Source organism: Acinonyx jubatus, chromosome D2 (assembly GCF_027475565.1).
Source record: "Acinonyx jubatus isolate Ajub_Pintada_27869175 chromosome D2, VMU_Ajub_asm_v1.0, whole genome shotgun sequence".
NCBI classification, from domain to species: Eukaryota; Metazoa; Chordata; class Mammalia; order Carnivora; family Felidae; genus Acinonyx; species Acinonyx jubatus.
The window spans coordinates 7,972,862-7,990,664 of record NC_069393.1 but is presented as its reverse complement, the minus strand read 5'-3'; the positions used below and the strand labels follow the sequence as shown (position 1 = coordinate 7,990,664).

Genomic DNA, 17,803 nt, shown 5'->3' with positions numbered 1-17,803 from the left:
GCGAGATCGTGACCTGGCTGAAGTCAGACGCTTAACCGACTGCGCCACCCAGGCGCCACTACGACCCAATTACTAAAATTTACAAGAACTTGTAACTGCCTAAAAATGTTAGTTTAATAATAAAAGCATCGCATTCAAAAAAATATTAGAAATTAAATTATTACTGTGAACAAACTACTGACTATAAAATATTTTACTAACTTTTTCTTTACTAATATTTGCTTCTTAGATGAAAATGCTAGGATATATTATTATTTTATGCATCTATTTTTATGCAGTTTTAATCATGACCAAAAAAAGACCCAAAGCAATTAGTCTTACCATTACAGAAGACAGCAAATCGGAGAAAGTCAAGGTATCTCTCTCCTTCAACTGGATTCCACCCAATATCTGGGTAACCCTTAGATACCAGCATCGGGCAACTCTGCAGTCCACAACCAGCCAAATATCGAACTACCTACAAACAATGATAAGCAAATGTGTTATCCCGTGGGTCAGAAGTCAGTAGATGCTAATACAATACATAATAAATGATATTCTCAAAGGACAGTTTAAAACAAATGTGGTTTTGGGGTGCCTGGGTGGCTCAGTCGGTTAAGCATCTGACTTCAGTTCAGGTCATGATCTCACGGTTCATGGGTTCCAGCCGTGCATTGGGCTCTGTGCTGACAGCTCAGAGCCTGGAGCCTGTTTCAGATTCTGTGTCTCCCTCTCTCTGTGCCTCCCCTGCTGGTGCTCTGTTTCTCTCTCTCTCTCAAAAGAGAATAAAACAGTTAAAAAAAAAAGAACGTGGTTTTGCAAGTTTTTGTTTTTTTAAATGTTTGTTAATTTATTTTGGGGGAGGAGGGGCAGAGAGAGGAGAGAGAATCCCAAGAAGGCTCCGAGCAGCCAGTGCAGAGCCCAACTCGGTGTTCTATCTCATGAACTGTGACCTAATGACCTAAGCCGAAATCAAGAGTAGGCAGCTTAACCGAGTGAGCCACCCAGGTGCCCCTGCAAGTTGTTTTTAACCTCATGACAACACATGAACTGTCTTTAGCAAAACCTTAGAATTAAGAAATATTTATAAATCATAACAAAGTGCTATCATCATAAAAATATTTATAAATCAACTCTATGAAAGAAAATGTTCCTAAGTTTCACATCATTTAATTTGAGACTTTTATCTATAAACATATTTGTGCCACCTGGCTGGCTCAGTCGGTAAACCATGCAACTCCTGATCTCGCAGTTGTGAGATAAGCCCCACATTGGATGTAGAACTTATGTTTAAAAAATTGTGTGTGCATATATATGTGTGTATATATATATATTTATATATATATACATTTATATTATATATCATATATGTATTGTACATTATATATAAATCACATGTACATACATATATATATATATATATTATGATATATTTGATAAACTTTAAAAATGTCTAAAGACCCCTCACCCAGTATAAAACCTGAATCCATCGGAGATACTGAAAGACCCATCTGAGATACAGTGATATTTAGAAAAGTGAATTCACTTTCAACATGGTATTATCAATTTAAGTTTGTATTCAAATACCTTGGGTTCAAATCTTTTCTGCATTATTTACTGGATCCTTCTGAGCCATGGTTTCACTCTCTATAAAATTTGAGCAAGTATTACCTACCTTTCAGTATTACTGATTTTAACACATTGAATTTTCTGCTTATCGTTGCCTTTTAAATTACTGTTTTAAGTGAATGTTGATCCTTGGCAAATTTCATAACTGGTCCAGTTTTAAAAGAAATCCCCATGTTATTATCAATGGCAGTAGACTGCCAGTCAAGCAACTTATCAAATTAACCCAGATCAAGTTAAATCGGCTTGAAAAAGAAATAAACAATCTAGCTAAAAATATTTTGTACCGAATTTAAGTATAATTTATGTACAACAAACTCATCTATTTAAAGTATAAGTTCAGTGATCTTTGAGAGATTTATGCATTGGTAAAAACACAGCACAGTCAAGATGCAGAACATTTCTATCACAGGGAGCCTGTGGGGCTCAGTTGGTTGAGCATCCAACTCTTGATCTCAGCTCAGGTCATGATTTCACAGTTTGTGAGTTCGAGCCCTATGTTGGGCTCTGTGCTGAGAGCATGGAACCTGCTTGGGATTCTGTCTCTCCCTCTCTCTGCCTCTCCCGCTTTCTTTCTCAAAATAAATAAATAAACTTAAGAAAAAAATAGAATATTTCCATCACTCTTCAGGACCCATCCATCCCTCCCTGCATGTGGATGCCTTGACAATCTACTTGGTGTCACTACAAATTAACTGGTCTATTCTAGAACATGCAATCCATGTATAAAGATATAATGTACATGCATGTGTGTATATAATATATATATATACGTATATATAGTATGTAAATGTATAAATGCATATAAGTATATAATTGTATATATATGTATATAAAGATATGTATGTCGTTCTGTGCCTGGCTTATTTCACTCAGAATAATGATTTTTAGAGTCATTTACATTGCAACACATGTCAAGACTTCATTCCTTCCCTTTGCTTCGTAACAGCCTTCCACAGCATATGGAAATAGTCTGTGTTTCCTTATCCATTCATCACCTGATGGACATGGTCTCTAGTTTTTGGCTAAGATGAACATGTTGTCAGCAATGTCCACACCTTTGTGTGGACATACATTCCTATTTCTAATGAGCAAGTACCTATGAGTGAGACGGCTAGGTGTGCATTTAGGACAGGGATACATTCAATTTGTGAAGAAACTGCCAACCTGCTTTCCAAACTGACTCCACCATTGTTCATCTCAACAGCAACAGGTAAGAGTTCCAGGTGCTCTGTATCTTCCACAACATTTGGTATGGTCAACTTTTTAAATAGTAGCCAATTTAATGCGTGTGTAAATAAAAAGATTTTAGGGACGCCTGGGTGGCTCAGTCGATTAAGCATCCAACTTTAGCTCAGGTCATGAGCTCACAGTTCATGGGTTCGAGCCCCATGTCGGGTTCTGTGCTGACAGCTTAAAGCCTGAAGCCTGCTTCCGATTCTGTGTCTCCCTCTCTCTGCCCCTCCCCCGCTTGTCCTCTATCAAAAATAAATAAACATTAAAAAATATTTTTTAAAAATAAAAAAAAAACAAAAAATGAGAGAGCGTGCGCGACTCACTGACCTTATTGCTATGGTAAGGAGTTGGTTTCTAAAAATATGCAAACATACAGATTTTAGTAAAATATATTTGCTTTAAAATATGATTTTAGACTATAAATATTAAACTGTATTTACAGAAATATAAATAATATGAAAATGTGTATTCATCTCTATAATATACAAATATGTTTTTGTTGTGTGGTTTTTGTTTTCCTTTGGAGAGAGAGTGAGCAGGGGAGAAGGGCAGAGGGAGAGAGAGAGAATGTTAAGCAGTTTCCACGCTCAGTGTGGAGTCTGACGTGGGGCTCGATCCCAGGACCCTGGGATCACTGACCTGAGCTGAAATCAAGAGTTGGATGCTCAACTGACCGAGCCACCCAGGTGCCCCTACAAATGTGTTTTTTTTCAACTGTTGAAAAGAAAGCAGCAAAGACAAGAAAGGAGACAGAGAAGAGGTTTCAATCTTAAATGGCATGAGCATGAAGGGCTAGACTAAAAGGTGACTTGGAGTGAGTGGAAGGGTGTCAGGAAAAGAGCCAGGAAGACATAAGGCAGAAGAATACTGCAGATGGAGGGAGCAGTGAGCACAGGGTCCCTGAGGCAGGAACGCAATCGGCGTGGCTGGAGCAAACAGAAAAGATGAGAATTGCAGGAAATGAGATAAGACGGATATGTGAAATCAGATGGGTCAGAAGCTATCACAATGCCTTTACTTGAAGCGAGGCAGGAAGTCTCTGGAAGAATTGTAGACAGGATTAATAAGATCCTTTCAGGAGGCTCACTCTGGCTGCTAAATAGGGGAGCAAGGGAGGGACGGGGGAGACTACTTAGAGTGCAATCACAACGACAACACTGTGGGGGGGGGTACTTATCTATGTTCCAGCAAACATGTATGGGGCTTCAAGTGCTTGGTTACAGTGCAAGGTCTTACTATGTCACAGATGCCTTGCCCTGGAATATATGTCTATAGGATACGAAATGTACTTTGGGATGTTAAAACAACCTTGGAAGAAATTGAAACTGTACGACTAAAACAAAAGGAACAACAGATACTTTTTGTTCATTCCCCTTCCAGAGAAAAATGCTTGTGATCAGAGGAAACACTTTATCTCAAGTTTCTTGTTGTTTGTAATTTACAATTATATGCTATAGGTAATATATGTAACATGTTTATAGCACGCAATAGATGTGACCGTATCAATGTAACTATGACTCCATTACAGTTATATTTAAATAAACTTGAGAAAAAACTACAAACAAGCATCACACACACACAGGGGTGTGGATGTTGCTTACCTTTTCCAAATCTGGCTCACGCAGAGCTAAGGCCAGTTCATTATTATCCATCACTGATGCGGCTGCCACATCCAGTGGTGTTGAACCTCTCATTGCTGGTGAGGCTGTTAATTCAAACAACGTTGAGACAAAACCCAGATTGTGCGGCAACCATGAAGGCTATATAAAAACATACTTTCCCTCAAAATTTCATTTCTAAATACAACACATACTGCACTAATCTAAAATTAATTTCCATTAAAGTTTAACTTTTAACTGTAACATATTCTTTTTATCTTAAAGATGAAATAAAAGCCACGAATTTACTTACCAAGACCAACACTGCTGTTCTCCAATAAATAGCTGAGATGGTCAAACATAGCTTTTTGATTCTGCCGACTTATACGACAGAAGTAACAAAGAAAACGGCAACAGTTGGCCACCATCTTGGGAAAAGCGATTTCCTACATAAAGAGCATTTAGTTAGCGGTGAGAGCCAATGGTCTTCAGAAAACTGAGTTCAGAAGCTAAGATCCAATCACACTGTCATTCCATGGGTGCCCATGGGTGCCAAGCCTTCGAGACTGAAGACCATCATTTGTCTCGACTTTAACTCACCTAGTCTTTGAGCCATTGAAGAACAAGCCCAGCACTAATTTAGAAACCTCATTATCATCAATGAATTGATCTGGAACTAATCTACAGGCAGCACAGACCTAGTTGGCATTCAGGCAGACTCAGTTGTGAATCCTGACTACCCGTTAGCTGTGCTTCCTCGGGATGATACTCCGTCTCAATGATTCAGTTCTGTAAAACTGGATTAAAATGAATGATAATACTTACTTGAGTAAGATAGGGAAAGTTCAAGGAGACCACTTGTGAAAAGTTCCACTACCTGGAACCACAGAAGGGCGTTCTTACCATAGGTGTTATTGTTGTTGTTTTTAAGTTTCCAGGATTCACACCTTCCCTGATTTGCCCGACTTGTCACTGTGATGAGCCCCTTGACCAGAAGGTGTGCATGCTAGATCCCATCAAATACATCTCCCCTGAGGGCCAAATCTTGTTCTAATATACCCCAGATGAATCCCTTGAGTCCCTCCCTAACAGAATACTTTATAAATATCTTTGTAAGTCTGTCTAACTGAACATGAGAAATATGGACTCCTTTCCATATTTTGAAGAATATATCTTAACATTTCCAAAAATACTGAAATATATTTTGCAAATCATAGGTCATAAAATTATACTGATTCACATGAAGTTGCCTGTTTTATTACTCTTGTTCATTTGGTTTTAAAGAACTTTATTTTAATTTTGAATCACTTAAAAAATTAACTTTATAGTCTTAAAACAAATACTCCAGAGCACCATCTTCAAAACTTGGCCTGGATCAGGAATTTAGTGGAACTAACTGTTGTCTAAATCAAGGGGAATGTCTGGGTCTGAAGAACATGTTTTGTATTTTGGACTTTTTATGTAATGGACATCAATTTATAATTCAGAATTTTGAAAAGTTAGCATAGTATTAACGTTTAAAGTTTCTAAATAACCACTAAATGGGAATAGTTTAGGAGACAGAAAATTACACGGTATAAGATAGAAACTGTTGCCAATATCAAAGGAAAAAAATAACTAGCATATTCAATTCTCAATCTATAAGGTTTTATTATGTTTTTTTTTCGAAAGCTATTCTTTAAAAAATAGTCCTCCTAACAAGATTTAAGAAATCCTCATTAAGAATATGTAATGGATGCCCTCAGGAGTCATATTTCTTTGCATCTTAAGAATCAAAGGTTTTCCTTTACCTTGGACTCTCCACCTCCAAGGACATTCACCATGACCTCCATCACCGTCTCGTGCATCCCAAGTGCCCTCATGAGATTAGGGTGCTGGTAAAATACTTTATTATTCATGATATCCCTAGAAAGGACAATATAGGTAGGGGGGAGGGGAGCACAAAGGTCAGAGAAAAATTTAAATGACAATTTATCTGAGGTCCTGATAAATCTTTTGGAAATAATTCCTGGCATGAACAAAAAAGTAAGCACAATCATGATTAAAGTTAATAAAAGTAAAAGCTAATAAGCATAATTAATTGAGTTTTCCTCAAAAAATAATGATAGCCTCTCAAAAATAGTATACAAGTTATCTATTTTTTTTCCATTACAAGAAAGGTACTAAATATGTAAACATTCATCTATATGAAATATACTTTTGGACACTTATTCCTAATTTTATATATATCCAAACATCTGTTCAACCTTCTTTAGTATAGAAATATGAGTCACTGTTATACCATGTTTCTATGAAAATCCCCATATAAATTATTGATATAAAAACATCTATGCTTTTCATGTAGGTTATTTTTCACACTATATTCAATATTTGTATGTTTAATAACATTTTGTGTTATCATTCCAGAGAAATGCTTTTTTAAAGGAAACATATTCTCAAAGAGAAACTGAATACACATCAAGGCCAGGTTCAACTAATCTAAATCCAGCAAATTAAAATGGACATTCAATTTGAAAAAAAAAAAAAAAAAGCAGCAGATGATATCCAAAATGTTTCCCATTATTACTATTCCATTACATATTTTTATAATATGTATGCAAAGGCATCCCTAAGGATATTAATGTTTAGTAGACATTAAAAATAAATAACTCTTGATTTTTATTTGAACGTAAATTAAATCAATATGATTTTTTCTACAAAACACTCCTGTCATGGATATAACAAGAAAATTATATTGCACAGCCTGCAGGGAAACAAACTTTCCCTTCATATCTGATCTCCTCTGATTCACTCACCTCTTGATTTAGTCATATGCTAACTTATAGGTACTCCAGGCATATCAAGACAATGAAATAGTATGAATCTTGTATGATTTTCTTTTGTTTTTTTTTTTTTTTTTTTTTAGTTTTAGTTTTTCACTTTTGTTTTTTAATGTTTATTTTGAGAGAGATAGAGAGCAAGTGAGACAGGGGCAGAGAGAGAGGGAGAGAATCCCAAGCAGGCTCTGTGCTGTCAGCGCAGAGCCCGACGTGGGGCTTGAACCCATGAACCGTGAGATTGCAACCTGAGCTGAAATCAAGAGTTCGACACTTAACCAACTGAACCACTCAAGTGCTCCTAGTTTTTCACTTTTAGTTGGGTTTAGTTTATCTTCAATAACAAGAGTCTTTAGATAGCACAACTCACAAAAATGATGTGGGGGCCAAAGACTAAAATAGGTCAGATCTATTCCGTGCAAGAACATATGGGGTAAAGAAAGGACTCCTTTTCCTTCACGGAAGACAGCAACACATGTAGCAGGAGAACCTTCCATTTTCAAACCACACTTGTAATCACAGGCTGTGTTCTTTCATGAATTGAAATCGTTTTGCATGACCGAACTTTGGAAAATATTTAATTGAAAACTCTTGTTTGCCTTTAGTTCCAAGTAAATTGAGTGGATTTATAATTCTACCACTCAGTAGGCAGGTTGTCACTCATTAAACGTGTCCCGTGAGAAGTATGTCTCATACCACAAAGACGTAACTTTTTGTTTCAGAAATATTTTGTTTTATCACTACTGATTTATGTGTTAACAGCATATATTATCACTGTATGTTCATTTGACAAGAAAGAGTTCATTTCCTAGAAGGCTTCCTTTCTCATTTGGTTAAGTAAGATCATTTATGTGCAAGGCCCTTTTGGGTTAGATATAAGTATTAGTATTCAAAACAAGATTCAGGGGCACCTGGGTGTCTCAGTCAGTTGAGCGTTCAACTCTTGATTTCAGCTCAGGTCGTGATCTCACGGTTGTGAGACTGAACCCCATGTTGGGCTCTGTGCTGAGTTGGGAGCCTGCTTGGGATTCTGCCTCCCCTTCTCAGCCCCTCCCATTCACACGTTGTCTCTTTCGCTCTCAAAATAAATAAATAAATAAACGTTAAAAAAATAAGATTCATGTTCATATGATTACAAGGACCATCGAATTTGCTTTTGTTGTTTCGGTTTTTCTGTTCTCCTTCTTTTGTCCTGTTAGTATACTTATTTTTAGTGTGCCGTGATAATGATTTTGGAATAGAACCTTCCAGCGTTATTTTAATGATTTCAAATACTTGATAGTTCCAAGACCAATATACAGTATTATGTTCTGAAGTTAGAATGCACGTAAATAATACTACACAATCTGAGTCTTTCTATAATTTTTCTACCCACAATGTTATTTTTTAGGTCAAAGAAAACAGTAGTTATTCCATTCCATTAGTGTTTTGTTTTGTTTTGTTTTGTTTTAAGAACTCTAGGTTTCTTTAACCCTTTTATTGTTTCTTTATACCCTATTTTATCCATGTCAGTAGTTATTTTCATTCTCCTCTTTAATATTTATCTAACTAGGTTAACTGTTTTGGCAGAATGTTTGTATTCTCTATCATTTTTCAACATTTTACATTCAATTTCTACATCCAATGTTTAGATATTATTCTTGCAAACGTGATAAAGCTTAAACTTTTATTTTTGTATTTTCATATTCCAGAATTATGCAATCTTGTGAGTGATTCCTATATTTACGCATGTATACATCAGTAACACACTCAATAAAACTTACTGCTTCTCATTCTTTCTCTCTGAATTCCATTTCCTTTTCTCTAATGCACAGCCTTTAGAAGGTCTTTCGATGAGGAACTGTAAGTAAATATTCTGAAATATCTTTGTATTGCCCTCACTCTTAAATATGGGCTATAAACTCTCATCTCCAAATCTCCTTGAAGCACAAGTTCATTGTGAAGAATTCTCAACTGAGTAACACATGGTAAACTGATGGTTATTTTCTGTCAGAATTTTGAATATGGTTTCTCATTGAGTAATGATCTTTAGTTTTGCCATTGAGAATTCCAAATACTGTTTTTTTGTTGCTGTTGTTCTTGTCATTGTTTGTTTTTGTTCTGTTTTTGGTAAGCATTCTGGCTTTTCTTTCAACTTAGTTTTAAGATAGTCTATCACTGGTTTTATGCAGTTTCCCTACATTCTATCCAGGTGGGTATATGGAACTACCTGTACTTGAGGATAATCTGTGAACTTGTGTTCTTCATTGATTCTGAAAAACTCAAGCCAACAGCTAGCTCTTCAAATGTCCCCATTTTCTAGATTATCTATTCTGTCTTTTCCAGAAATCCTGTTTACCATATGGTAGACCTTCTTATACTATCCCCTAGGTCTCAAAACTGCTCTTTTGCATTTTCTTATCTTTACCTCTCAGTGCTACAGTACTAATTTCCTCAGATCTATGATCCCACTTACCAATTTTCTCTTCAGCTATATCTTTCCTAATTTAACCAATTCACTGTTTTTAATGTCATTTAATGTATTTTTCATTTCTAGAAGTTCTCTTTTGATCTTTTCCTTTTTATATTTTCTTTTATTCTTTGTTTATTTTTGAGAGGGGGGGGCGGGGCAGAGAGAGAGGGAGACAGAATCTGAAGCAGGCTCCAGGTTCTTAGCTGTCAGCACAGAGACTGATATGGGACTTGAACTCATAAGCTATGAGATCAGATCTGAGCCGAAGTTGGAAGCTAACCTGACTGAGCCATCCAGGCACACCTCCCCTCTTTTTTTAAATAATTTTTCTTATTTTTTTAATGTTTATTTATTTCTGAGATAGAGAGAGGCAGAAAGACAAGAGTGCAAGCAGGGGAGGGCAGAGAGAGATCTTTGGATCCTTTTCAAATTTTCATGGACATTTTTCCATGATTTATTTTTGGAGAATTGATTTATCCTTTGTATTTTTACCATTTTAAATACAGTAACTTTATGTTCTCTTTCTGGCACTGTATTATCTGAAGTTTTGAAATAGGTGTTCTGACTCCACCAGTATTGTATCTGCAGACCCTTGCTTAAGGCAGACTGTTTCCTTATGTACTTTGCAATTTTCGATTGTAAGTTAACCACTGGTAGTATTTAGGTTTTTCCTTCAAAATTTCACAGTGATTTGAGGCCAATTTTTATGTTCTCAGTTTTGGGATCCTTAGGCTACACATGAGGTATAAATGTTAATCCCCAAATTCACACAAAGCGCACCTATAATGTTGAATTCTCTCCCCATTCTTTTTTCAAGGCCCAGTAAATACAGACAAAATTCCTTATTCCTGTGGTGAGTGTTTGTCTCCCCACAGAGTTTAATGTGTTTTTATTAACCTGTATTTTTATATATGATTGTACATTACTGAAAAATTAATTTAAAAAACCCTCTAAGATATGTGCTGTATCATTGCCACCTTAGCATCTAGTTGTAAAATTAGTCATTTTTCTAGTGAGCTGTAAAATATAATGTCTAGAAAAGCAACAATCTCATTTAATAATCATATTACAGGTGTATCTCACAAATATTGCAGATTTGGTTCCAGATCACTGCAATAAAGCAAAATATTGCAATAAAGCAAATCGAATAAATTTTTTGGTTTCCCAGTGCATACAACAGTTATGTTTATAATATGCTAGAGTCTATTAAAAGCATAGGAAAATTATGTTTTACAAAACAGCATATGTACCTCAATTAAAAAATAATTTATTGCTGAAAATACTAACATTTCCTGAGCTTTCGGTGAGTCGTAACCACTGATCACAGGCCATCATAACAAATACAATAATAATAACAAAGCCCGAAATATTGTGAGAATTGCCAAAACGTGACACAAAGAGACACAAAGTGAGCAAATGATGTTTAAAAAAAAAAAAAAAAAAAGTTGCCCATAGACTTGCTCGATGCAAGGTGGTCATACACTTTCCATTTGTGAAAAACACACTACCTGCAAAGTGCAATAAAGCAAGGCACAATACGATGCGGCGTGCCTGTAATCTAAGCAGTGTATCTATATTAACAAATGTACAGTGCACCTACTGGAATAAACGATTAGAAGGAAGACATTTATAAGACAGAGGTTGTAGTAGTTAAATAAATTACCCTAATCCACGAATCATAAGCTTCTCTTCTTCTTTGCCCATTCTTACACTCAGCAGAGAACGAATCTGACCGAGAGATGCCAGCAGGTTGATGGTATCCTCCACGGAGACACCATTTATAGTGTAGGTCTTTGGCAGAGCCCGGACCAGACCCCCAATGCCATCGTACTGTCGATGGAGCAACACAAACATGGCCCTCACCAGTTCAGGGTCTTCAATGACAGACTCTTGCGCCCATCGGACCATGGTCTCAGAAATCAACTGCTGAAGAGTGGCTGCACAGTCATTACGGATATTTTTTAAAAGGAAAAAAAAAAAAAAAACACGAGAGAAGACAAATGAGTTGGGCATTTCAGCTGTACCTCTCATAGCCCCAGCCTAATACCAGAAATGAAAAGGCTAGGAACATTCTTTGAAGAAAAACTTCATTTAAACGCTATATATAATATATATATATATATATAATATATATATATATATATATTATATATATATATGTCAATAAAAATGAGTTATGAACATGAAAAGGCAAAAACACACAAGCTTTTCCTTAACACTCATTCTTATAATTAAAGAATTTAAGCTGTTTCAGAACTATGGCCACTTTTTCAAAACTATTGTTGGCAATCCATAGGGTAATCAATATGAACTATTACTTCCACTTTTATTTTCTTTGTTGCATTATTTTCCTCCCAGATGTGACATCACCATACATCCTTATAAAGTCAGTCATGTGCACTCAAGGAACTATCTATTTTTCTATCTCCTCATTTGAGCCATTTGTAATAGTGACCTCATATAATTATATTTTTACTATAATTTGGATCCCTAATTGTCAGTTAAAATGTCTTCAAAGGATTTGATTGTAAAGCTGTATTCAAGTGAAAAGTTATTCTAATGTAAATTTGCAATGTAACATACAGTGTAATACAGACAAAAGCAATAGAACTTCCAAACCTCCTAAAAATAAATAATAAAAATATCAAAGCTAAGTAGAAAGATGCGACCAACTTAGACACAAAGAGGTACTCAATTCCTATCATTAACACACTGGCAGATTTTCAAAAGAAGCTGTTTTACCTGCTTTAATCTACACAGGAAGTAAAGGAAAAACAAAACCTACCAATTTTAACCAAACAGGAAATGTAGATAAATAGCCAGTATACTTCCACATGTCTCAAAACCAGGCTGATAATTTTAGTATGTCAGACCATAAACCAGATAATAACAAAAAGTGTTTCATAGGAAATCTTGAACTCTTATTTGGAAGAAGGTATGATTCAGATCTGCGTGTGACACTGAACAGTACATTTAGAAGTAGTTGTATGGATGAAGGATTTTCACTGTAAGTTAATGGAAACGAAAAACAACTAAAATCTTCATGAGTTTATTTCTCTTCTTTCAGTAAAAACTGTTCATAAACCAGCGCTGCCTCACAGAATGAACAGAGACTTCGATGTGAGGCAGCGAGTAAGAAGGATCTCATCAACCCACTACTTGAACCCCTCCTGGGCCAGTGCCATGCCTGAGACTCACAGCCCCAGTGTGCGTATTCATTTTCTGAGTATCGGCTGTTACTCTTCAGTTAAATAGGATAAAAATACATCAGAAACGCGTAACGGTTCAGGAAATATCACAGAACCAAAATATAGTTACAGATACTATCTAAACTTTAACAAAAAAGCTTAACTTGGTGCAAGAACATTTGAAAGTCAATAGCATAATATTTAGACATGAAAGCTAAATTACCCACTTTGTACCTTCTCTTGATAGTCCCTGATCAAATACCTAAATTTTTGGTCCTCTAGGGAGCCCATCCATCCTTATAATACTGCTACCTCTCCATCCGTTCCTACAAATACAGTTGGATGCTCCTCTCTACTTCTGGCGGCCATAGACATCTACTTGAGAATGTGATTCTTAGCAGTGCCCGGGGGGCTCAGTCGGTTAAGGCACCCGACTTCAGCTCCGATCAGCTCAGGTCACGATCTCACGGTTCGTGAGTTCGAGCCCCACATTGGGTTCTCCGCTGTTATCCTGGAGCCTGCTTCGGATCATCTGTCCTTCTCTCTGCCCCTCCCCTGCTCTCTGTCTCTCTCTTCCTCTCAAAATTAGTAAATACGCTTTAAGAAAAAGAATCTGATTCTGAGAAGCTGCAAACTCAATTTTCTCACTGGCTCATCTAGTATGATGTTAGCTCAAAGGAGAAATAAATGTCAGCAGTTGGGTTGCTTTGCCAGTTTCCTTCCATACTGCTTACAGGACTTCTTGGAGCCACTCTCAACTGGTTTTTCGGCCTGTTTCTTCTTCAGGTATGTCACCTTTTCTACCAAGGACAGCAGGCGTCCTCTAATTGTTAAGTCACTGTTTCCATCAAGAGACCCATCTTCATCCAGCTCAATTCCTGGTGTGAGAAAAGCAAAGAGAACGAAGAAAAGAAAAATGTGTTTGAAAGAAATACATTTAGGAGAAAAATGCTCTGGTTTTGCAACTTATCCACACATAGCTTAAAGCAATGCTGTCACGTCAAGAACATTTGACAAGACACGAGTTAAGCACTCTTTCACTAGCTCTCAGGTAAAATCCACACACTGGCCTCTACGTCCTCCTTTCTCTTTTTCTCCTGTTCCAATAGGCCCAGGGCTATTAGCAGCTGAGACAAATTATAAAATGAGACAGAGAACAAAAAAACACTCTTAAGAGTCCAGATCAATTCTGCTATTTAGTCTGACCCTTAGGCTGACCCTCAGGCATGTCTGACTTCAGGTGCTATTTGCACAAACTTACAGCTTTGCCCTCCCAAAAAAGTCTCCTGAAGTGTCAGCCACCTCAATTGCCTCTAAAAATCACAGTGGTATTTTAACAAATTGAGAGAAAAGATGGTAGACATAATTAGCTATCCTAACCCAGTGAAATGTTTTACGTCTTAAGCAATAATCCTATCATTTTAGAGCATCCCTTTATTTATAACAGATATATAGTATAACTTTTCTTGCACTCATTTAGTCTTCTTCGTTCATAAGTTAAATTAATATGCAAGGTTATGCTTGTATTCTCTTCACTAAACTAAAATAAAAATAACGCCACTGGTGCTATATATCACTTAACAAATGACTAATAAATGACTAATTAATTCTCTGTCACTGGGACAGTTTGTTCCTATCACTGCTTAAAGGGAAAAAGCACCACATGTTGAGAACAAGTCAATTCTATTTTAAAAGTTCTTAGAATGAAAGGTGAGGAAAGCTCCCTTAATAGATTTGGGCTACTGACATATAACTTAACAAAGGATTTCCTTAAGCATTAATTAATTTCAAAAGATATGTGCCACATTTCTTAGGCCAGTCCTAAAAAGTGCCCCACAACTGGTTTAAATACAACTATTTGTGATCAAATATCTTTAGACCAAATCAACCTAACTCTCATCTCTTTGCCAGAAGCATCTGGTTACATGTCCCAATCCCCCCTTCCCATTCCCTGCCACTGAAGAAAAGAGAAAAAATAAAAATAAGATGTTGGTTATCTCCTGCTTAGTACTAAAGCCTTTGTGATCTCTCTACTTTTTATGACTTCCCACACAGGGTCAGTTAACCATTTTGGCATAGTAAATATTCTTATATGGACTCCTAAAAGGCATCATGTATATTTCTGAGCCTATTTACATTTATATTAACTTTGGTATCAGTACATGTGTATGAAAAATACACATTGATGGCTCAACAAAATTACGAAAACAGTTCAAAACAAGAAGTTTGACAAGGAAACAGTAATCATTAAAACGAATAAACAGAAATCCTAGAGTTGAAAAATACAGTAACTGAAGAATTTGACTGAGAGTTTCAAAAGTAGACTCAATATGCAGAAGAAGAATCAAAAACCTGAAGAATAGGTCGATTGAAATCATGCAGTCTGAAGAAAACCTATGAGATTTATGGGACAAAATGGAAAGAAACAATATTCACATTGTGGGAATTCCAAAAGGAGAAAGCACAAGGGCCAGAAAGTATATTTAAATAATGGCTGAAAACTTCCCAAATCTGGGGAGAGAAATGGACATGCAGATCCATGTGGCCCAAAAGACCCCAAAGGTGTTGAACCTGTAGAAGGCTACACTGAGACACATTATGATTAAAATGTCAAAAAGCAAAGGCAAGAAAAGAATTTTAAAAGCAGCAAAAGAGAGAAGTTATGTAAAAGGGATCTCCCATAAGAACACTGGCAAATTTCTCATCAGAAACTTGTCAGGACAGGAGAGAATGGGACCACTTATTCAAAACACTGAAAGAAAATAACTATCAGCCAAGAATTCCATACCCAGCAACACTGTCCTTCAGAAAAAGAGGAGGGATAGATACTTTCCCCAATAAACAAAAGCTAAGGAAGTTCATTACCACCAAATCTGCCTTATAGGGAATGTCAGAGGGAGTTCTTTGAATGGAAGTCAAAAAACTCTAATTAAGATCATAAAAACACAAAAAGGTAGCATAAATATTACCAGTAATGGTAAGCATATAATCAAAATTAGATTTTACAGTAAGGTAATAGTGGTGCATAACTCATGATTCTTCTTTAAAATTAGCTTTTTTAAATGAATTAAAATATGTTGTTATAACTTTACGGTATTTTACATAAATCTCATGGTGACCACAAGGGAAAATTTTATAATAATTATACAAAAGAACACAAGAAAAAAGGCAAGCATACTCATAACAAAAGATATCAACACAAAAACACAAAATACAGCAGGATAAATAAAAAGGAAAAGTTGATTTACAAAACAACCCAAAAAATAATGAAATAGTAATAGTAAGTCCTTATTTGCAATATAATTACTTTAAATGTAAATGTATAAAATTCTCCAACTAAAAGACCCAGAATAGCTGAATAAAAATAAGATCCAACCATATGCTGCCCATAAGAGATTCACTTTAGCCTTAAAGGCAAAGACCAAGAGTGAAGGGATGAAAAAATGGCATTTCAAGCAAATAACTAAAAATAATAATAATAATAAAAACCAACAACTCCCACCAAAACATAATCAAACCAAAATAAAATACCACAGGAAGCTATACATTCATCAGATAAAAGAGACGTTAAACTAAAAATGGTAAAATGAGGCAAAGAGGGTCATTATATAATGATAAAGAGGTCAATACATCAATAAGATATAACAACTATAAATATTTATGCACCCAACACTGGAGTACTTAAATGTATAAAGCAAAAGGTAAAAAACAAAAACAAAAACAAAAACAAAACTAAATGGGGAAATAAGGAGTAATACAATAATAGGTGGGGACTTTAATACCCCACTCTCTACAATGAATAGATCATCCAGGACAGAATCAATAAGGAAAGCGTGGATTTTAACAACAGTACAGATCAAATGACCTAGAGGACATAAAGAAAACATCCTATTAAACAACAGCAGAATACACATTCTTCTCAAGTGCACATGGAACATTTTCTAGGATAGAATACGTGCTAGGCCATAAAACAAGTCTTAGTAAATTCAAGAGGGCTGATGATACTGGTTATCTTCTCTGACCACAAGGCATGAAATCAGAAATCAATGACAGGGGGAAACCTGGAAAATTCATGAGCACAGGGAAATTAAACAGCATTCTCTTGAATAACCAATGAATCCAAGAATAAGTTAAAGGGGAAATAAATTTAATGAGACAAATAAAACTGGAAACACAACATGCCAGAATTTATGGGGGCAACTAAAGCAGTTCTATGAGGGAAGTTCATAGCAATACATAAGTGCTTACATTAAGAAGCAAGAAAGATCCCAAATAAACCGAAGTGTAACCTTAAGGAACGAGAAAAAGAGGAATGAACAGAGCCTAAAGTTAGCAGAAGAAAGGAAATATTAAAGATTAGAGCAGAAATAAATGACGTATAGATCAAAAAACAATAGAAAAGATTAACCAAAATAAGAGTTATTTCTTTAAAAAAACCCAACAAAAGTGACAAACGTTTAGGTAGACTAACCAAGGCCAGGGGGAGGAAACAGGACTAAAGTTAACAACAATATAAATGATAAAGGAGACATTGTAAATGAAAACATGAAAAAGATACCACAGAAATTCTAAAGATTATAAAAGGTTACGATGAAGATTATAAGCAAACAAAGTGGACAACCTAGAAGAAATGGAAAAGTTCTTAGAAACATACACCTTACCAAGACAGAAATGGAAACTCTGAATAGAGCAATTTAAGGAAAATGAATCCGTACTCAAATATCTCACAATGAAGAAAGGCTTTACTGGTGAATTTTATCAAACATTTAAAGAAGAATTAACAGCAATTCTTAAACTCTTCCAAAGAAATCAAAAAGGAGGAAACACTCCCAAACTCATTTTACTAGGCCAGCATTATCCTGACACCAAAACTGCAAAGAACACTACCAGAAAAGAAAGCCACAGGAC

At 35.8% G+C, this 17,803-nt stretch overlaps 1 protein-coding gene across 7 annotated transcripts in view; it reads right to left on the bottom strand.

Moving 5' to 3' along the window:
- RYR2 (ryanodine receptor 2) overlaps window positions 1–17,803 on the bottom strand; it is a 749,501-nt gene that overhangs the window by 205,884 nt on the left and 525,814 nt on the right. For all 7 annotated transcript variants that reach the window (XM_053207799.1, XM_053207801.1, XM_053207802.1 and 4 more), the window contains 6 exons: window positions 13,630–13,773; window positions 11,371–11,644; window positions 6,230–6,344; window positions 4,753–4,885; window positions 4,443–4,546; window positions 322–457 (listed from right to left, as the gene is read on the bottom strand). In XM_053207799.1, the coding sequence (XP_053063774.1) occupies window positions 322–457; window positions 4,443–4,546; window positions 4,753–4,885; window positions 6,230–6,344; window positions 11,371–11,644; window positions 13,630–13,773 (906 nt within the window). The remainder of the gene's footprint in view (window positions 1–321; window positions 458–4,442; window positions 4,547–4,752; window positions 4,886–6,229; window positions 6,345–11,370; window positions 11,645–13,629; window positions 13,774–17,803) is intronic.